Source organism: Anabrus simplex, chromosome 1 (assembly GCF_040414725.1).
Source record: "Anabrus simplex isolate iqAnaSimp1 chromosome 1, ASM4041472v1, whole genome shotgun sequence".
Taxonomy (NCBI): Eukaryota; Metazoa; Arthropoda; class Insecta; order Orthoptera; family Tettigoniidae; genus Anabrus; species Anabrus simplex.
This window is the reverse complement of record NC_090265.1, coordinates 217,582,459-217,606,019: the sequence shown is the minus strand read 5'-3', so window position 1 is coordinate 217,606,019 and position 23,561 is coordinate 217,582,459. Positions and strand designations below refer to the sequence as shown.

Here is a 23,561-nt window from a genome sequence, read left to right as displayed (position 1 = left end):
TTTTTCTTTAGTAAGTATCGAAGTTACTATTCTCTTTTATATGTTTCTTATCTGATTTACTGCCTGTCTTCTGCCTTTGTTATTCCAGAAATATTAGTCAGATTAGTAGTTACGTAAGAACATGCACAAGTGGTTGGTTATCTATGTCAAGCAAATCTAAATGACCTAAAATAATAACATGCAATTTGACAAATATCTCAATATCTCAATCTCTCTCTCTCTCTCTCTCTCTCTCTCTCTCCAAATCTAGCAAAAATTTATATCTTAACTGCTTCTTCATGCAATTCCAAGTTCAAAATTTTTGGTAACTTGACTATATACGTTGACTGTAAATTTGCATGTAGTGGAACTAAATTAATATGCATTTCATTAAGTAGCAGCAGCTGTTGTACCTGGCTTTGCCTGATCTAAGGATTACAAACACTCCAAATTTTCTGAATTTCCTCACCTTATAAAATAGCACACACCTTGTCCCACTATACTGTACAGACTTCAATATGATGTCACAGAGTCGTATGGACATTTTTTGCTAGTGATTTTATGTTGCACTAACACATCAAAGGCCTTCGGCGAAGTAAGGATAGGAAAGGGATAGGATTGGGAAGGTACTTAGAAAGTAGTTAAAGTACAGACCCAGCATTGGCCTAGTGTGAAAATCGGAAACCACAGAAAACCATCTTCAGGGCTGCTGACAGAAGGATTTGAATCCACCATCTCCTGAATCGAACTGCATGGCCAACTCACTTAGTTGGAAAATTAAAGTAAGAAAGATCTAACAGAGATAACATCAAAACAGGCTGAGGCAATGAACTGTGTCAACACAGAATAAAGATATACATGCATTAATGTTTATGACAAATAAAAGCTAGTTAAATGAGCAATATGAAGCTATCTGATTATTTTATTTACAATTTGCTTTATGTAGCACCGACACAGATAGGTCTTGTGAAGACGATTGGATAGGGAAGGCCTAGGAGTGGGAAGGAAGCAGCCATGTCCTTAATTAATGTACAGTGTGGTGTGAAAATGGGAAACCACAGAAAACCATGTTCATAGCTGTCGACAGTGGAGTTCGAGCCCACTATTTCCTGGATGCAAACTCACAGCTTCATGCCTCCTCTAACTGCACAACCATCTCGCCCGGTTCTGACAAAACACAGAAACATGTCTCAGCATATTGCTGTAAATGAGACAACTGCTGGCATATTTTATAAAGGCAATGAACTGTGACAACACACAATAAAGCTCCTATATACACTTTGTGTATAACTTCTGCAGAAGGAATTTATAAATTTTACTTAAGTATCTTTGACTGTGATGATGTTTGATATAGCAGGCTATTTGATATTACATGAAGAGTGCCACGCCCTAAGCTATGACCAGGTTTTGTTGACAATATCCCTTCTATTTCTCAGCCTTGTAAATAGCCTAAAGCAGACTTTGGTGCTATATGCAATCATTATGCTGGTAACAGTATGGAAATGTGGATCCAATAACTAACAATAACTTGGCAGATTTAAGCTGTCTGCGAGTTAAAAATATTTTACCAGAAACTCTTATAAATAATGAATGCAACACTTTGTTGCTATTCACAATCATTATGCTGGTAACAGTATGGAAATGTGGATCCAGAAACAAGTATTTTGGCTGATTAACACTACGAGTTTAAAATATTTTAACTGAATCTCTCCTTGGCCTTGCCTAGACTTGTATACGTGCCTACTACGAACAACAAGCCTGTATTCTAGAACCCTTGAGCTGACACTGCCATGGTTACAGTTAGTCATTTCTTCATCCTTTTCATAGAGTGGGGGTAGTGTGGTGCCAATATCTCGAAAAGAGTTGGTTTTAGGGTCTTGAAACAAGGTTTTTAGTGTCACTGAATTTTGATTGTGTTGTGACTCTTAAAATGAGCTTTGTCTAGTCCTTGTAAGACAAATTCAATATTTTAAATATATTAGCCTATGCTACTGTGTCCAAGAGCCTAAATCTAGGAAATGGAGAGGACTGTCCAAAATGTTTGTATACAGTGTTACTCACAAGGTCCTAAATGGTAAATATACAAAATTTGGTTTAGATTGATAAAAAGGTATAGATCTGCAAGGAAGGAACAGACAGACAGATGTTCTGCTTTACTTACAGATATATATTAAAGAAAAGCCAACCACTATACTCTGTATCAGTAGTGAAAAGTGTTTGTATGTGCAGGGGGGGAGGCTATCATTGGAAGTTCATACAATGTTACAAATTCCATCTCTTGTGAACTGTTATTGCTATTCTCAGATTCTCGGTGCAGTCTAGATAGATGACCCAAACACAAGATCTTGTGAATCAGTTTTTTGTGCAAAGTACGAACAGCATAAAAGATGGAAAGAATAAAGAGGATGCAAGACATTTTGTTCGAGAAGAGAGGCGCTTCAAAAGTTTGTGGATCATTGCTCTGTAGAACAAAATAAACAATTGATCCATGACAGTTATATTGAGGATTATCTTGTTTTGATTTTTGATATGGTTTGCCCAGAAAGTTTCTCAGTATTTTCTTCAGAGGAAATATTACAAATTCTTAAGAATTTAGGAAAACTATTTTCATTCATTGAAGTGTAACAAATATTCTTTATCTCAGTTAATCATTCTAGTAATTTGAAAAATTCTATCTACACAGAATAGGGATGACTTGGGAGGCAAAGTCATCCAAGTGCATTTTGAAATTAGCCTATTCCATGAATTTCCATACAAAAGGTCCTGCACAGCCTGAAACGTGTGAAAACTGATGGCACTATGTTCAGCAAGAACGGTTCGACCAATCTCGTGCAACATTCTACAGGGAACCTCGTGCTGTCTTGATCAAATTCTGTTCTATTTGGTAGGTAATTCTGATCCCATCCACCAATTGTTTTGGTATAATTTTTCCAAATGACTGCAGTATAAATCTAAATTGATCAATTAATTAATTAATTAATAATTACAAGGAGCAGTTCATAGTAACAAATACTTCTGAAGTTCATGAAAGGAGAGAGCATTAACTTTCTTTGCATTACCTATATTCTCCATATCTCCAAACCTTTAAATCACCAAGAGCATGCTTTCCATACACTTCACAAAATGTTTGTACAGTGTTTTCTGAATTTTATAGAAGAACCACAACACAAGCCCAAAATGAAGCTATATATATATTTTATTACATAGTAACACTTCCTCAATTTAGAGGTTGCCTAAAATACAAAGTAAACTTAATACCAACTGATATTGTGCAACAGAAAAATACATAGAAGTCATCATTTTTTTCTTTTTTTTGCTAGTTGCTTTATGTCGCACCGACACAGATAGGTCTTATGGCGACGATGGGATAGGAAAGGCCTAGGAGTTGGAAGGAAGTGGCCGTGGCCTTAATTAAGGTACAGCCCCAGCATTTGCGTGGTGTGACTATTGAATGTTAAAGCAAATCACCGAAGGTGGTTTCTTAAAATACTTATTGATGATTTCAAGGCAGAAAGTCCAATATCAATACTCAAGGAATTTGGCAGGTGGAATGCCTTGCAAAACTCAACGAATTTTCTAGGCATCGTGCCCCTATTCCTGATTAGCAAGCCCATGACTTTGATCTTTTTTAGGTTGTTTTCTTCCTTGTAAGAAGGAACTGTGGGTTCATACATTTTCTTCTTCTTACGATTAACATCTCAGGTTGACTTGCAGAGCACTTGAAGCGGACGGCTGGATCGATTATATGTACTACATTGTTGTTTTTGTAAGCAATTATATTTATCTAATATATTAAAAAGTTACATAGTGGATGAAAGTGCATTGCACCTTCTGGATTTAAGGTGAACTATGATTCTTCCTCTTTTGTTCATGTTCCATACTTGGACATTTGAGGTTAAATGTTACAAAAACATGTAGTACTTAACTATTGCATGGAATTTATATATGAGGTATTGACATTTACCTTATCAAAATTGGAAAGAAAGTTCAAATCTTCAATAAAACGATTACCTCCTCTACATAAATTATTTTCTAGCTTGAACAATATTACTGAATCAAGTTCACTGTATTTTATTATATTTTGGTTTCAAAATGGAAAATATTCATTTTCTGGAAATGTTGCTGAATCATTTTCAAGCATTCCTATATCATTACAGTATTGCCAATGTTTGTGCAGTTAGTTAAAAGAAGGAAACTAACAACATTCCAATTTCAAAATAACTTCATTTGAGGAAAACTGAAATTATGCCAAGTGACATAGTATGGCTTTCTGTGCACTGAAGCAAATGGGAGATAGGAAAAGCTCTGTTTGTTCAAGATTGGGCTATGAGAAACATGTTATGAATATAAGAATATCTTAAATCAGCATACACCAAATGGGAGTTTCATTGTATAGCCTATATATCAAATAGTAGAAGCAGGATAGCTTACCCCTCCAATTAGGCCTGCAAATGCACATTCCAGTGACTGGGTCGCAGCCAATGCTATTGTCATCATGGCAGTCACAGATTTGGCGACATCCAACACCAAACCAATTTGGTTTACATTTGGTACCACACACTTCTCCTTCAAAGCCCGGAGCACACGTACAGTTTCCTGTGTACCATCACCTTCAATTACTACTACACTACCACACACTACCCACAAAACAGAGCAAGGCTACAAAACCAAACATCAAACTTTTCAGTGCAGTTAGAAACAAAATAAAAAATTTGCAACAGGATTGTGGTGAATCTACAAGGTTGAACAAATCTACAAAATAGCCAAAGCAAGGGGAAAAATTAAACTTTACACAATACTTAAAAAAACATTCAGAGAAATTAAAAAACAATTGTTACTAAGACTCCACACAAAAAATTAAAAACAAAGAAATTACTACGGTAAATGGAAATGAACAAATATGTGACATGACTTGTTATACCAAGAAAAGAACAAATGGCAAATCAAATCATATCTAGCAAAAAGGGAATATAAATAGGAACCAGTGTTCTCCCCAGAAATTTTTGCCAGCCGGGCAGGAAATACAACGTAAAAAATTAATTTGATCAAATTTCAGTTTATTACCCTCAGTGCATTAAGAATAATATCAGACAGGTAAACATTAACTACAAAATTGAACTATTGTAGTGATAAATAATTTTATTTGCTCTACATCCCACTAACTACTTTTACAGTTTTTGGAGATGCCAAGGTGCTGCAATTTAGTCCTGCAGGAGTTCTTTCACGTGCCAGTAAATCTGGGTACAGACACTAGGCTGGTGTATATTGTAGTGTTATTATCACTAACAAGACATAAGATAATTTTGAACTTCGTGTTCTGTTGCTCGTTCATCATCATGTAACACCGGGACTTGCCACTCAGTTGATGTGGAGTGCCATGCTGAATCTAATACTCACATGCAGATCCATGATAATCCAGACACTGCTCGCGTTAGATACTATGCAATAGTCTCGAACTCTGATGCAATTGATGCACTTATGCTGACAATAATGAAGATTTATCATCTAAATAAACAGTTTTACAGTACTTACATTTTAATTTGGAACACCCAATGACTCAAATATGTATTAATGTTATAAAACTAACACATATCTAGGTTATGTTAGCCAGGCGGAATGTAAAAACGGCAGGAGGGTGCACCTATTAAAAAGGTCCTAGGGAGAACACTGGGAACATGTTATAGGATAAACAAAATGATGTGTCAGTGCGGGAAGGGAAACGAGCAACAGAAAGGGGAAAGTAGGACAAATATGAAAACAAAAGGGCAAGTGTCTTCACACAGATGTGCCATTGTTCTGTTTATTCTATTGTGTGTTCATATTCAAATTCCTTCCCATACAATTAGTATATAACTTTATTTGCCCCTTGTTTCTTTCCATTACCTATATAGTACTATAATGACTCGTTAACGCCTTTTCTCCTTCAGTGTTTGTTCTGAGTTTCTAGTCTTTTACCACCTGTATTTATCTTCATTTTATCCTTCCCTTTTCCTATATCTGTCAGGTTTTCTTCTTACTTCACTCTTCCCACATCAACACTAAAGATTTACCAAGATGGCCCCTCGTTGTGTGTTAATGCCTGCCCTCCTGATGAAGCTAGGATGCAGAAACAAGCTTGTCAGAGGCAGAAAAGAAAGGGATGACGACTGATATTGATGAGGAAGAGCACGATTATGTGAAGACTTGGATATTATTCCAGTCCTTTTGTCCTTACCTTCTTCAGTTGTTCCCTCTTCATACACTGACCTGTCATTGTCTTTAACCTATTACATGTTCATATTCCTATCTTTCTATGCATAACTTGATATGCCAGAGATAACTATATCTTGGATAATAGTAATGCATATTCCTTATTTTTTGAAGTGAAACTACCCAGAGATCAGGAAATCAATACAGAACTACTTTCTTCAATTTTTTGTGCATGTAGATATTCAGTATGAACTTTAACAGAACAATTTATTCATATACTGTCTAATTATGACAGTCTTCTATGATCTAGTGGAATATGGTCAAGGGAATAGTGTCAAATGGTATTTTAAGAGGTACAACAACAAGGTTATCAATTACTTATGAAATACATTGAAGGAGAAAGAGAAAGAACTACAGTACTCCCTGATAATGGGAGTTTGGAAATAACAGAAATATCATAAAAGATAACGAAACATTGAAAGACATTTAGAAAACAGCAGTTACCAGGACTCCATAAAAAATAAAAATTTAAAACATCTTAGGTCTCACAATCCTGAATGAACAAAAGTTGATCAGGGTAGATTGGATACAACGGTGATGAGAGGGGGAGTGAAACCTAAGTGGAAGTAATACATGATTACCGAATGTCCCATAATTGAAAGTTACTTAAGTCGATACTCCTACATTTTCAAAAGTGGAAATACCATGTAAATTTCACTTGTCATCTTGACAAGAAATGTACACCAGAACATTTTTTTTTAAAATGTTGAACCACCTTGTGGAGTGAATTCAAGAAAAAATAAAAATATTTAATGGTTTTCATACTGGAGCTGCATTGAATGCCATGGTGTGAACTATTGTTAAATGGAAGGTAATTAAAAAACACAGTTTGCCTCAATGGTAGCTTCTGAATTCTTATTTCCCTGTTATTCAGTTTAAAAATCAGAATATTACAGTGTTCAGATGTGATTGGAATAGTTATAGCCTTATAAATGAAAAGGAAAAGGGTGAAAAAAAATAATCTAAAAGACTGCTTCATCAGTAGATTTAAGCAAATACAGTAGTGACAATACGCGACACTCTGCGAGATATCAAGGGACAGCGATTAGAGCTCTATCTAGCGGAGTGACCTGAGAGTTACTGATTCTGTCATAAGAGCATGTGTATTTGTTTGTGAAGATTTTGGGGTTATTTATGCGTTTGCATTAAGTTGACATAAGTAAATAGTAGCGTGTGTCATTCCTTCATATCTCCTGTCAATATGAGCAGAAACATATGTGCTGCATTTGGCTGCAATAACTATGAAGTGCAGAAGGATTCGCGGTCTTTGTTCCGTTTCCCTCATGACAAGAAAATGTAAGTAAATACTGTGTTTGCATAAATTATATATTCTTCCAGTTACAAAGATGTTTTTATAGAAGGCCTACTTCCTAAACTTCTGACCTGCGTGACCCATATTTTAACTGGATTAAAATATAATAAGCTTATTTTATTGTATTAGTGCAGCAGTTAACCTTCAATACCAATGTGTTGATGTAGTTGTGATCTGTGGGTTTTGATTTAATTCAGGAAAATGCATATGCATATGTGTGTGGCTGGTTGTGTTCCAAGTTACCCCATTTGGAATGCTGTAATGCGTTGTCAAGTACTGAAGAAAATATAGGTGATTTAAGAAATGTGATGATGCAAATTTGCTTTACCCTAATGTAATGGCAAGTACTGCTTATAAGGAAATTTTGAATGTTTTTGCGGCTAAATTTATAGATTTTCTTTCTGTTAGTAGGCTTTAAGTTAAAAGGAAAACTGCCCAGTTCTTAAATGTAAATTCATTAAATCGTGTGTAAGGAATGTGCTGATATTTTTATTGACAAGTGTCCCAATGTGATGTACAATGCTTTTAAATGAGAAAAAAAGACAAATCTAGCCGTGAAAGTTCAGGCAGGTATGCTAAAGCTAAAAAAGTAATGCATAAATGATAGATCAAGCACTTTCACAGCAGTCCATTTCACATCTTGATTATATATCTAATTTCAGTCTTCAAATAATAACCTGTTAAATAATTCTTCATTCATGTATCCAGAATTGCTTTAGCAACTTTGGAGTTAATATTTTAGCAACACTTTCTTTCTAGACGTAATTTATTTATCCATTTCGATATATACATTTCCATTGATATTTGAATTTAGCGCAAATTTTCAGGTCACGCCACTAGGAGCGCCACTTGCGAATTGTCTCCCATTTTAACAAGGCTAAATCCGGAAGTGTCGCTACTGTATTTGATTTAAGTGATCAAATAATGGAAAGTACAAAACATGAAACAGGATGTAAATACCAGCTTGAAAAGTTTTCCTTTGCTCATAGGCAGTAGATGAAGTGAATTACAATTACAATGCAGATGAGGAGTTGTTTTCAGATAACATAGGCATATGTTCTTCAAATATGACTATAAAATATAGCCAGTCTTTACAGCTCTTGGAAATGTGGGGACAAAAATCAGATCAAAAATTGGATGTATGGCTTTTCAGGCGTTTGCTCTATTAACCAGCATTTCGTCTTAGGTCTGACACTAGACTCGTCAGAGTGGGATGTGTCAGACCTTACCCACTGATGCTGGGGAGTATGCAGGTGAACTTATCAGAAGCTTCTTATGTAGCACAGAAGCTTCTGATAAGTTCACCTGCATACACCCCAGCATCAGTGGGTAAGGTCTGACACATCCCACTCTGACGAGTCTAGTGTCAGACCTAAGACGAAATGCTGGTTAATAGAGCAAACGCCTGAAAAGCCATACATCCAATTTTTGATCTGATTTTTGATATGCTCTATTGGTGGAAAAATATCTAATTCCCTTCATGGGAATTTAGTATTACCAATGTGGGGACAAGTTTGAGAGATTCTAAGATTACCACAAAAATGGTGTGTGCAAGAAATAGGGCAGAAATATTAACAGAGAGTTTTTTTTTAAATGGAAACCAGAGCTAGCAGAGAGTTTAGTCAGAATCATGTGGTGGTGGTGGTGTTGTTGTTGTTGTTGTTGTTTCCCCCACGCCCCACCCCTCTCTATACCGGTACTGCACCATTCTTGGTGTACATGCATATCCAATAAAATAATTATAATTCCATGTAGTATATACACAGTGCTTTTCATTAAGCAACAGTGTAATCAATTTTAGGGAAGAATTTCAGAAGACTGCAAACGTAATAATTGCATGTTAACTCATTTAAAAAAATACTGTATCTTTCATTTAGCCATTTATCATCATTTTCTGCTGATTACACAACTGGCCAAAATTATTCAGCACTTACACATTTAAAGGACGTAAATGATAACCACTTAAGGTTGGCTGTCCAGTTCAAGTTGTTAAAAATGCATTTGGTCATGCTCTTGATGCATTAGACAATAGATATTACGAGTCTGTAATTATCAAGTTATATTCACATTTTACAAACTTAGCAATGCAAAGAGCAGAATTAAAAGGTCTAATTTTCTTTTTGATGTGGAACGGCATGAACTGACAAAGCAAGTTGTCACTGAACACCTTCAAATGCTAACTACCTCAATGAGGATCAAACTCAATATCTTGAGAATGGAGTGAGTATGACTGCACCATTGAGGTTATCCGTCCTGTTTTTTTGGTTTTGGTTTTTTCAATTTTCTTTAAGTCTCGCCGACACAGATAGGTCTACCAATATAAATGGTCCATTATTGGACATTAATTAAATTTACTCATTCGAGACAAATATTTCAGGTTCCCTGTGGGAATCATCATCTATATCAACAGATAGGTCTTACAGTGATGATGAGATAGGAAAAGGCTAGAGTGGGAAGAAAGTGACTGTGGCCTTAATTAAGGTACAGCCCCAGTATTTGACTAGTACGAAAATGGGAAACCATGGAAAAGCCTCTTCAAGGCCGTCGATAGTGGGGTTTGAACCCACTATCTCCCGAATATCCTGTATTAGATTTGACTTTCTTTCTTCAGAAACTGATTAGTATAAGTAAAGTCAGTTATACAGAATAATCAGATATGCTTTATTCCGGTATGTGGGGTGTTTCTCCTATGGGCAAGCTACCTGCTTGTTCGCCACACATGGGAAGGAGACGGCGCAGTAAGCCGTCACATTTTGTTCTTTCACCTTGGGCTTTATTTTGCACGCATATACATCCCTGGTAGGTAAACTTGTGCATGTGTCCGATATCGCAATCGTATTTCAGATGTCCCAAGTATGAGAGAGTTTTGTTCCTTTCTTGTTCTATAACTAGTCCTAAAAGGTATTATGACTAGTGTATTTTGATTGGTTCAGTATGTCTTTACATAAAATTCATGTGTGTTAACTCAGCTTGTGAAGTTCAAAGACTGTTCCAAGAAAAATTCCTGTATGTAGACATTCCAACTCTTAAAACAGTCCATAATCTTTATATTTCAGGAAACTGGAAGTATCCAGCCTTAAAAACAGCATAGGGTTCTCACTGTAAAAGATTAGATGACATTGGTCATAGTTTGGAAAATGTTCACAATAAATCACTTTGTCTTCCACAACAAATGAGATTTCATATCAGTCTGTGCAAAGGCAACTAAATTATTACACTTAAAGCCACATAAAATAACTGTCGCATATGTTCTTCAACCAGGTGGCCCATACGCAGGTACAAATTTTCAGAGTGGAGCCTGAAAATTGTATACAACAGTCACACAGACCCACATTTAATATTCTCGAATGAGGCCCAGTTCCATCTCTGTGGTGGTATGTGTTAACACAACAATCATAACTGGAGTGTTGTTAAATTTTCAACAGGAGTGTGTCTGCTGATACTAAAAATAATTCCACAAGAGAAATTCACAAATTGTTTCCACAGATAACGGTTATTAGTGGAATGTGTGGCACCCCTTGGTCCCACAATTTATTATTATAATATTTGCCTTTATTCATAGAGGTGAGGTTAGGACTCCTGGCCCTCTCTCATACTTAACCACACTTCGTTAACAGTGTACATAAATATGAAAAATATCAACTCTTAATCTGATCTTAGAAACTGCAGTTTACATGCTAGAAGTAAGAAGACACAAAACAACTAAGAAGAATAAAAATATTTTAAAATCCACAGATACTCGAAGCACCCCCAACAAGATTCAATCAGCCCGGTGACACATGTAGGAGATGCTTATGGCTAAAAGATTTAAAAGAATTTAAGCTCTATTTATGGCTGATGTTATGAGGGAGAGAGTTTCATATTCTAGCTCCATTTGCAACAAAGAAACTGCTATATGCTTGTATGCTGAGAGGAATAGTAAGGGAGTTACGCTGGTGATAAGAGGGTAAAAAATTTAGTTCTGAAGGTGAGTAATAGTGGTTATTTTTGTCAAATATTCAAAAGATCAATGCAGATATATCTATACTGTTCAAATTTTTGAAGGAAAAGTTGACAATAATAAGTAACATGAACATCACATTGTAATGAGAAGATAAACCTAATATAAGAGTTAATAACTCCTTGTAATTGGTATTGTTGTTGGGACAAAGGAAATTCCCTTAGTTGCACTCTACCGGTCAAGTCGTTCATATTGCGCGCAAGGTTCTATTGGTTCCAACTTGGACTGGGAATTTTTCTCACACCACAGCAAGAATCCATTACATTATAAGAATGTCATATGGTTTTATTTACATTTAATTTCTGTATCCGAAATATTGAACCTCAAGCAAAATAGACACCCTCTGCGCCAATGTTCAACTTTCAGTTCTCTACCTGAAGATGCACTTGCAATTAGAACTCAAAAGAAGTATCTGGACTTTGCATTCAACTGGCAAATTACACTTCTAAAGTGCAATTTTAGAGTACTGTATTCACTGACAAGGGCATATTTTAATCATCATTGTAAAAATTGTGTGATACTATTCTTACAGTCTAATTGTAATTGACGTAAATCCTGAAAATTTTATGTCATTGATCCGTACAACATTATTTTATCTATAACATTTCATCACTCCACCATTTTATACGTACATCATCGCATCACGTACACAGTTCATTCTTTTAAATTTTATTTCCACAATGTAATTTTGTCTTAGGACTTCGGCAAATCCATAAGTGTATCTTAGTTAGGCTGATGATGACCCACATAGGGTCAAAACTAGTCCCTTGATAACATATTGTAATGTATTTATAAACATTGCAATTATTGTATAGTATTGAGTAGGAATAAACTTTGTAAATTATATGTAACTTGTGTTCTACAATTTATTTTAAATGGACAACAAGTAACACTTTAAAGATCTCCACTGCAGCACAAAATATTTTTATCGGCAGCTAAGTTAATAGATAGTGCGACAATGGATTAGCCTTGAGTCTAACCATTTTCACACCTCTGTATTTAGGGCATATATGAATTATTAAATTAAGCAGCAGTGGGGCACCACTGTTAAATTCTATTACCGAATTTTCATACTCGAAGCTTTCTGAAGACTTTGAGATAGCTTGACGAGTCTGAATCGCACTGTTACCTGCACCATGGCACAGTTGTACACTCGGTCTGATAGCACTGACAATGATTTTTCGTTTTTAGCATACAAGCATTAATCCATGTAACTGCTCTTGAAATTCCTCTGATGTTGTCCATTTTTGTCTTTTAGAATGCCCCAATTCTAATTTCCCGACTTGATCACGATCTCTCCCAGCCACAGACATTACCACGCACCAACTGACTCTTGTACTGTTCACAAGGAGATTGTGGGCTACTTTAAAGCTTGTATCTGGTGGTGGTGGTGGTGGTGGTGGTGGTGGTGGTGGTGGTAACTGCTTTAAGAGGAAGTACAACTAGCCAACCATCCTCTATTAACACAATCAGGGCAAAATTAGAAAAGTCTGACACTTAGAAGAATGAAGGTATCAGCAAAGGAGTGGGAAGGGCCACGAAGGGCATGAAAATGATAGACTCCCTAGGCCTCTCAAACCTAATATCTTCAAGGTCAGAAGAGAACAAAAGTTGACCAAGGGAAGTTGGATAGGAAACATGAAAGGGAGGAGCCAGACAAGTGGCAGTAACATGAGACTCAGCTAGGGGATCTATTGTCACCAACCCATCCTATTAACATGAAACCCCCTGGTCTTCTTTTTAACTGCCTCATACAACAGGAAGGGGATACTGTAGTTAGATTCTACCACCCCCACTCACAGGGGAAAGGCACATGTCTATCTAGCAAAGGAACATAAACTAAACTGAACTGAATATCTACTCTTGTACTGTTAAGAGTAGTTAACTGATTTCATGATCCACTGTTGAAGCACTAATGTTTATAACTTAAAACTGAATAAAATTGCTTTTAAACAAGGTTAACCTTATAAATGCTCCTCATTAGTCATTTTGCCACAACTGAATCTTTACACCTACTGGTTACTAAACTTTTTTTAAATGTGTTAATGTTGTGATGTCTGGGGAAATAAAAATACTGGGAAGCAGCTTTTTTAACATATCAGTATGCAGCAGAATATGAAGGCACTGTCGACGACTTTTTAACACTAATTTGGTATGCTGTTCCTGCATCCTGCAAGGTGACAGTATGTTCTTACACAGTAGATAGGTTATAACCAAATGAAGTGTACATTTAATAATTAAAAGCATTTATGTTAAAAAATTCAGTAAGTCTCCTTCTGGGTGCAAGGCTGAAGGCAGTTGCCTATTTTGTCTTGGAGTCTGCCCTCACAAAATTAGTTTATCCCATTCAGATACGGAACTAATATGCCCTGAACTTCACATACTAAAAACTAATTCAAATTTTCAAATGTAAAAAACATATGGCATTTTCACACTTTTACTTACAATGTTAAATGTTAAAGAGCAAAGCAGAACTGTTATTGAAGGAGGTTAGTTGAGAGAATTCTTAATGTAAAAAAGCAAGAATGGTTTTTATTTAACCAAACTTCAATTAATATGCAGTAAGCTAAATCATTTGTTAAACTGTATCAATGCCAGAAGTGCACCAGACAAAATTCAAACAAATCACAGAAAAAGAGGTGTTAAAAAGCAGATTCCACGCACAAGTTAAATTCAAATAAGAATTTAAGGTTTTTACCATTCTGTGGGTTACACGCAGCCTGGTTCAAACATTTGCAACGTTCTTTGCAGTCCTTGCCATATTCTCCCTGATTGCATGGTCTGTCACACTGCTGGCCTTCCCAACCTGCACATAAAACATGCTTGATAAGAGAACCACATACACAGAATCCAGGTACATAATTATATATACAGGTTGATGAAGATGAGTATTGTCATTTACCATCAGGAGCATGGCCAGGTTTATATGTGAAGAGAAGGGCTACAGTGCTAAGCAATCATGTAATACAAATAAAAAATAAATCAGACATAAAATATTAAGTGAGACAAATCAAATAATCATATTGCATACAGTTAAACATCATTTTACAGTCATCTGAAGCAGAATGCAAATATTATTAAATTACAGAAAATTCAGCACAATTAATACATAGCACAAAGATAACTCCAATCTCTGCCCATTCATATAGCAGCATTTAAATAATTACAGTACATACACATAGTCACCTAAAGCAGAACACCAATAACTGAACCACAGAAAATTACACCAACAAGTTTACATCACACAGAATTTTTAACCAGACCTGTAACCGTATTTAAAGATCATGGTAGGTACATATACATAGTTTAACATTTACAGTTGCCTAAACCAAAACACTAGCTATTGAAACACAAAAAATACAACCAACAAGCCAATACTACACACACAACCTCAAACTTTTGAAGACCGAGCTTGATAGCTGCAGTCGCTTAAGTGCGGCCAGTATCCAGTAATCAGGAGATAGTGGGTTCGAGCCCCACTGTCGGCAGCCCTGAAGATGGTCTTCCATGGTTTCCCATTTTCACACCAGGCAAATGCCGGGGCTGTACCTTAATTAAGGCCACGGCCGCTTCCTTCCACTTCCTAGGCCTTTCCTATCCCATCGTCGCCATAAGACATATCCGTGTCGGTGCGACGTAAAGCAAAAAAAACTTTTGAAGAGTCCTGTAGCTGCATTCGTTAATACTGTAGTCAGTAAAATCATCTACAACCTCTCTGGCATCAACTATGATGTCTTATTTCTGAAGTTAGCCTGTTATTTCTATTTTATAATTAGGTCACGCCTAAATAGAATTGTAGTGTAGTTACCGTATTTTATCAGTATCTAGCTTTCTTTCTTTCATTGTCATGAAATCTTTGTGCAGTATACAGTATTTCTTTCTTCTGATTACTCTTTCATTCATTCACAGAATATGCTATTTTATTATTATTATTATTATTATTATTATTATTATTATTATTATTATTATTATTATTTCCATATTTCATTTCTGTGAAGATAAAAGAATGGCTAAGGGACTGTGGGCGAGACTGGGCATTAAGGACTATGGGGGAAGAGATAGCGAATTTGTAGGAGAAAATTAGGCTTTTAAATGGAGGACAGGAATGAAGGTAGTCTTCCTCAATCAATGTACAGGGTCCGATAGGTAGGCAAAAGGGAAGGGTGGAAAGGGGAGGAATTTTGAAAGACAGGTGGGCTAATATTTTTTGCTATTTGCTTTACGTCGCACCGACACAGATAGGTCTTTTGGCGACGATGGGACAGGAAAGGCCTAGGAATGGGAAGGAAGCGGCAGTGGCCTTAATTAAGGTACAGCCCCAGCATCTGCCTGGTGTGAAAATGGGAAACCATGGAAAACCATCTTCAAGGTTGCCAACAGTCGAGTTTGAACCCACTATCTCCCGATTACTGGATACTGGCCGCACTTAAGCGACTGCAGCTATCGAGCTCGGTGGCTAATATTTTAAGGCAAAGGAAAATAAGGGCTAAGGGTTCTTATCAGAAAGCAAATTCAGGAGAGATGTATCTGTGGGGAATCAGTAAGAGACACTGCAGGTAGAACAGCAAAACAAAGATGGGGAACAGAGAAATATTACAGAGGAGAACCAAGCAAGAGGAAATAGAATGGTAGGAAAAGGGAAACTTAGAGAATAGGAAGAGGGAGGTGGAACAGTGTCATCAGAGGGAGAGAAAGGAGGAAGAAGATTCTGCAGCCATCAGGGAAGTTAATGGACATTAGGAGAGGAAGTGATCTAACGAAGTGGGTGGGTTCAAGTCTCTCATTATGAGCAACTCTACTGTTAAGCATGTAGAGAAAGTGTGTGGAAGAAAGGGAAGAATGGTAGAGTGTTATTCAGGAATTAGGTTAAGGCAGTTATTGAGGAAAGCAGAAAGGCAAGAGGAGGGTAAGGAGAAGTAGGTAATTTTCTACGTTAGTACCAACAACATAAGGTCTAGTTACAACAGCACAGGAGAAGTTTAGCCATATTTTGATGACCAGGTGAAGCCTCTGGGCCAGGTTATTTTAAAGGAAGAAGCATTTTTTTTTTTTTTGCTAGGGGCTTTACGTCGCACCGACACAGATAGGTCTTATGGCGATGATGGGATAGGAAAAGCCTAGGAGTAGGAAGAAAGCGGCCGTGGCCTTAATTAAGGTACAGCCCCAGCATTTGCCTGGTGTGAAAATGGGAAACCACGGAAAACAATTTTCAGGGCTGCCGATAGTGGAATTCGAACCTACTATCTCCCGGATGCAAGCTCACAGCCGCACGCCTCTACGCGCACGACCAACTCGCCCGGTGGAGAGAAGCACTTTTAGAGGTATATTTTTACTGATACTATTCCTGGAATGTATACCTACCCCTTTGCCCCATTTCCTGATACGGATCAGGGATGAGGTGTGATGGTATTTTATGGCATGTTTTTTATTATGATGATTATGTTTGTTGTTTGAAGGGGCCTAACAGCTAGGTCATCAGTCCCTAATGGTACGAGGTGCAACAAAATGAAATGATAATTATAACTTCAAAATGTATCCACTGACTAGAATATATAAAATGAAGGATGATAAAAAAAATAACAGTGAATCCAAAATAATCAGTGGATCCAATTCACAATGTCTTCTTTTCTGACATGATGCTTGTTATAAAAAGGGGTCCAAAATCCATGTCACTGGTCTCTCATAATAGTACTAATCACTTGTAAAGCAGAACCATGGTGTTCCTCCTATAGTGGTACTAATCACAGGTAACACAGACTCCTGGTGTTCCTCGCATGGTGGTACTAATCATGGGTAATGCAGACCCATGGTATGTCGCACACAATGGCACCGTTCCCAGGCAACACAGACCCATGGTGTTCCTCACAGTCTGACTAATCACGGGTGCTAGTATTCCCGTGGTGTTCCTCACATAGTGGAACCAATCACAGGCCATGTATACTCTTGGTGCCGCTCACCTGGTGGTACTAATCATAGGCAATGCAAATCCACGGCGTTCACACATTATGGTGTCACCCAAGGCAACACAGACCCATGGTATTCCTCACATAATGGTACTAATCACGGGCAACAGTGAAACCCGTGTTGTTCCTCACATTGTGGTACTAATCAGAGGCAACGCAGACCCGTCGTGTTCTTCATATAGTGGTAATACTCATAGGTAACTCAGACCCATTCTGAATACAGGGGAACCAACACATTCCAGGGCAGCGTATGGCACCTTTTCTTGCATGAACATTAGTCCACGCAGCCAAGAGCCCCCCCCCCCCCCCCCCCCCTTCACTGTGATACACACGATGGTACTAACCATAGGCAACGCCCAGACCCGTGGTGTCCCTCACATAAGGGTACTACACCTAGGTAACAGATCCATGCTTATGACAGGCAGGGGATACCGTGGGTGTATTCTTCATCTGCATCCCCCACCCACAGGGTTTATGGCATATTTTTACAGCTAGATGCCCTTCTTGGTGCCAACCTCAGTTGAAGAGATAATGGAGGTGAAATTAATGATGGTAAATGAAAATGGTAACAAAGTGGAAGGAATCGACTGTGGCCCATGAACAGGAACTGTCCCAGCATTTGCTTGGAAAAGGAAGAAGGGAAACCACAGAAAATAATTCTCAGGACAGCTGATGGTGATTTTCGAACTCACTCGCCTCTCAAATGCAGGGCTTGGTTCTATAGTTGTAGTATGTTAACACACTTGATTACATTATTACTGAATATAATATAAAACAAATAATTTCAGAATTTGTATCATCAAAATCATGAACACCTGGCAAAGAAACATATCTGAGGAAGTAGTGATGATTCATCATCAGATTCATCTCTACTATTTTGTTTGACACTTTCTTATAGTTCAATATCATATCCTACATTTTCCCCATCTTTCCCATCAAAAACTTTCACTCCAGATTCATTATTTATGAGGAAACATTCAATTTCTTCGTCAACAAGAGATGAATGCATACTTCAAGATGCCATGATGGCTACACGATAGCAGGAAAAGTGTTTCACTCCAACAAAGCCGAATAACATCACATCGCTATTAAAACATGGAAAATAGAGTGGTATATCTGCCATACACAACTTCTTTGAACATTTCTGTGGAAATTCGAAGTACAATACTATATCCTGTACATATATGGGATTGGGCGAGTTGGCCGTGCGGTTAGGAGCGCACAGCTGTGAGCTTTCATCTGGGAGATAGTGGGTTCGAATCCCAATGTCAGCAGCCCTGAAGATGGTTTTCTGTGGTTTCCTATTTTCACACCAGGCAAATGCTGGGGCTGTACATTAATTGAGGCCACGGCCGCTTCCTTCCCATTCCTAGCCGTTTCTTATCCCATCGTCGCCATAAGACCTGTCTGTGTCAGTGCAACGTAAAGCGATTAGCAAGAAGAAGAAGAACATATATGGGCTCGGCGAAGTAGACACTGCACCAAAATGTGCATGTATAAACCAAACCCCATGGTACTACAGCCCTTGAAGGGCCTTGGCCTACCAAGTGACTGCTGCTCAGCCCGAAGGCCTGCAGATTACGAGGTGTCGTGTGGTTAGCACGATGAATCATCTCTGCCGTTATTCTTGGCTTTCTCGACCGGGGCCGCTATCTCACCATCAGATAGGTCCTCAATTCTAATCACATAGGCTGAATGGACCTCGAACCAGCCCTCGGGTCCAGGTAAAAATACTTGACCTGGCCGGGAATTGAACCTGGGACCTCTGCGTAAGAGGCAGGCACGCTACCCCTACATCACGGGACCGGCACAAAGTGCATGTATGGATTTAGGAAAGGCTATAGGATTCGCAGGAAGATATAGCAAACGCTTTAAATTCAGAAAGTCAAAGAGTGACTGTACCACTACTGTATGGGACCCACACCAGAACTACTTGATAGGAGAAAAGCAGCTTGGTTTGTTCTGGGTGATTTTCGACGAAGGAGTAGTGTCTAAACAATCGAAGAAATATTTAGCCACCTAATCGATACCTTTATTTGCCTTTGGAGATTTTATAAAATGATTAATAGTACATGCTTCGACTGCTTCACAGTCACAATCAGCTACATTGATGTAAGCTTAGGTGTAAATAAAATAAAAGTATGCACAATATACTGTATGTTCTCGTATTAGCCTTGATAACTTCTCATGGGAAACTTAAAATTTTTGTCTATTGGGGGAAAATGTGGTAGTTGGCAGGGGGGGGGGGGAGGAGGAAAGAATGCTTAAAAGTGATTAATAACTTTTCCTTAAACAAAATATTGTTAAAAATTCTCTTCTTCCAATAAGAAGATAAAAAAGTCTTTTAAATCTCTTTTTTAGCTTCTGTTCGGAAGCGTATTTGAAAAAAACCACTGATTAACTTTTCACCAACTAACTACTTGAGATGTTATTATAATTAAAACTTATTCTTAACTAAAATACTAATAAAAACATGTCAGTTTCCAGTCGAGGAGTTAAAATCTCCTTTTTTAAGTCCCATTCATGTCTGTGCTTGAATGCTTGTGAAAAAAGCTGGTTAACTTGCTTTTTTATATTGCCACAGCAGATTCTTAGAATGCCCTTGCAGCTCAATGTTGAGATGTGCTTGGAAGTTATTTTGTCCATAAACCATATAATTGGGCAGCTTTTAGCATGATCCCAGTCTGGATTTTCGTCTTTACTTCCCACTATGTTGGGTGTGGGTCTGTGCCATTGTCCTCTGTCCTCGATCTGAATTAGGTGGCTAAATATTTCTCTGATTGTTAGACTGTCATATCGATACGGACATGAAAGGGATAATTTGTAATAAGAAGTAGTGTTATGAACATATTGCAAACTTTGGACTACGAAGACTTGGGAGTAAGGAGACTAGATGCTCGAGGATGTAGTATGTTCTGAGCTGTCAGTGGAGAGATGGCATGGAATGACATCAGTAGATGAATAAGCTGGGTCAGAGCTTTTAAAAGTAGAAGGATCATAATATGAAGATGAAGTTGGAATTCAAGTGGAATATTGGGGCAAATATTTATTTATAGGATGAGGAGTAAGGAATATGAATAAATTATCATGGGAAATGTTTGATAAATTTAAGTTCTTTGAACACATTTAAGGAAAAGGTAGGTAAACTGATAGGGAATCTGCCACCAGGATCCTAAGTGCAGATGATTGATTGATTGCTTGCTTGACTGACTGATCTTTCCATAGGGGAATCATGGGAAGCTACTGGCAAAAATAAGGGCTACTGGACTAAACAAAAGAGTGACTGAATGGGTGGTTACATTTCTAGAAAACAGAACTCAGACAATCGAGTTCATGAAGCATTAAATGGAATGAAAAGTCAGGTTGTAAGTTTCACCAAGAGGAAATGTCCTCTGTTTTAATTACTGTGCTGCTGGGTTGAAAGTACCTCAAGGGATCACTGTAAATATGAGGGTAATCCCAAAAATAAGGTCTCCTACTTTTTTTATAAATACAGAACTCTGTTTGTGTGGCTGTTGGTCACAATATTGTGAAGGGTGTTTACCGCACTCACATATAAACGTGCGCACGCCGCACTGAACACTCAGTCTTGGCTTGACAGCCGTTAAGAATTGAGCTCCCGTTGGATGTTACCGCTTAGTGCGAAGTGCGTGCAGTTATTCGGTTTTTGAACGCAAAAGGTACTGACCCGATTGAAATCCATCGCCATTTGATGGAAGTGTATGGTGAGGCGTGCATGGATGTCAAAAATGTTTGTAAGTGGTGTAGAGAGTTTGCAGCTGGTTGGACTGAAATTCACGACGAACAAAGGAGCGGGAAACTATCAATTTCCGTCGAGACAGTCGTGAAGGTTGAGCAAATCATGTGTGAAGATCGGCGGATCACTCTGGATGATCTCTGCACTTTGGTTCCTGAGGTTTCCCGAAGCACTGCTTACAGAATTTTAACGGAAAAGTTGAAATACTGGAAGGTGTGTGCAAGATGGGTGCCGCGCATGCTAACTGAAGACCACATGCGGCAACAGGCCGATTCTTCCCGTGCATTTCTTCAATGCTTTGCAGCCGAATAGGACAACTTTTTGGACTCAATTGTCACGGGTGACGAAACCTGGGCGTTCCACTTTAGACCTGAGACCAAGTAACAATCACGCCAGTGGCGGCATTCCTCTTTGCCAAAGTCGCGGAAATTCAAGGAAACACAGTCTGCCGGTAAAGTCATGACAACTGGATTTTGGGATCGAAAAGGGGTATTGTTGGTCGACTTTATGTTCACTGGGACCACAATTAATGCGGACAGGTACTATGAGACCTTGAAAAAACTCAAGACGCGCAATTCAGAACTGGAGAAGAGGAATGTTGAGTAAGAGCGTAAACATTCTCCATGACAATGCTCACCCGCACGTTGCCCGGCAAACCGTTGCTCTCCTGCAACAGTTTCAGTGGATCATCATCACCCACCCACCCACCCTATAGTCCCAACTTGGTGCCCAATGACTATCACTTGTTTCCTAAGTCGAAAGAACATTTGGCTGGAAAGCGACTCGGCACTGACGACGAGGTGAAAAATGAGGTTCACAACTTCCTGAACAGCATGGCGGCGAGCTGGTATGACATGGGCATAAAAAAACTGTCACAGCATCGACAAAAATGCATCGACCAAAATGGTAATTATGTAGAAAAATAGCTAAATATTCAAGCTGTAAAATGATGTAAACGATTGTAGAAATAAACAGGTCTACGTATTTATAAAAAAATAGGATACCTTATTTTTGGGATTACCTTCGTACTTAGATGTCAATATAAGAAAAGATCTTCATTGGAGAATCACATTAATGAGGTTGTAAATAGAAGTTGCAGATCTCTTCACATGGTTATAAGGATATTTAAGGATTGTATTAAGGATGAAAGGAAAGGGTATGCAAGTATCTGGTAAGACTTAAATTAGAATATGATTCCAGTGTATGAGGCACTCATCTGGATTACTTTATTCTAGAAATGGAAACGACCCTATGGGAAGCAACACTGTTCTGGGCGATTTCCAACAAAAGAGTAGTGTTATGAAAATGTTCCGAACATTGGGCAGATAAGACTTGGATATAAGGGGATTAGTTGCTCGACTAAGTGGTATGTCCTGAGTTGTCAGAGAAGAAATGGTGTAGAATAACATTATTAAACGAATAAGCTTGAATGGAGTTTTTGTAAGACCATAATATGAAGTTAAAGTTGGCATTTAATAGGACAAATTGGGAGAAGTATTCGTTTACAGAAAGAGGAATTAGGGACTGGAATAAGTTACCAAGAGAGATGTTCGGTAAATTTTACAACTTTGAAACCATTAAAAAAAATAAACGTAAACAATTGAAAGAGTATCCGTCATCTGGGTGGCAGCCCTAAATAGAGGTCAGCGGTGAGAGATTCAAATTGTATTAGGGCGACATGATAGCTAATAGACACTGTCACTGGCTTATTACCATGGAGGCCACAGCTCGAATCTCAGCCCTTATATGCAAGATTTTTAAAGTGAAAAATCATCCCTGTTGTTTGGATATTACGTATGACTGTAGATTCCATTGCTATCACCAAGATATTAACAGCCAAGAGAAACTAAAAGCTTGCTTGCATACCAATCGTATTTAACTTACCTGGTGTACAGTTGCATCGTCCTGTCTCAGGCAGACAAGTTGCTCCATTTTTACATGAACACTTGTGAGCACAGTCCTCTCCAAAAGTTCCTTCAGGACAAAGCTCACTGCAGTCATCACCACGGTAACCTGAAAAGGAATAACATATACTAATCTAAACATTATAAGATCTGAGTAAAAATAATAACATCCACAAAAAGCAGCTGGGTGCTTCATAACATATCATTCTCAGTGATTTTCACATAAGCAACCACACCAATGCATTCATCAGCTCCTGTTGGCTATGGGGGGTGGGGGGGGAGTTTTCAATTTTAATTTTTTATCTCCAATATGCCGGAACACAGAATAATGGGAAGGATTTTGGAAGAATTTTGTGATGAAAGTTTACATTTTCTGTAATTTTTTTAATGATTATAA

The 23,561-nt window shown here is 37.9% G+C and overlaps 1 protein-coding gene across 2 annotated transcripts in view; it reads right to left on the bottom strand.

Annotated features, from left to right (window-relative positions):
- The window catches only part of LOC136885811 (protein draper), a 314,515-nt gene that overhangs the window by 50,439 nt on the left and 240,515 nt on the right, over window positions 1-23,561 (bottom strand). Inside the window, exons 10-12 of one of the 2 annotated variants that reach the window (XM_067158547.2) lie at window positions 23,145-23,273; window positions 14,239-14,346; window positions 4,411-4,575 (exon numbers count right to left, since the gene is read on the bottom strand). In XM_067158547.2, the coding sequence (XP_067014648.2) occupies window positions 4,411-4,575; window positions 14,239-14,346; window positions 23,145-23,273 (402 nt within the window). The remainder of the gene's footprint in view (window positions 1-4,410; window positions 4,576-14,238; window positions 14,347-23,144; window positions 23,274-23,561) is intronic. The other variant, XM_067158548.2, reaches the window with a different exon arrangement.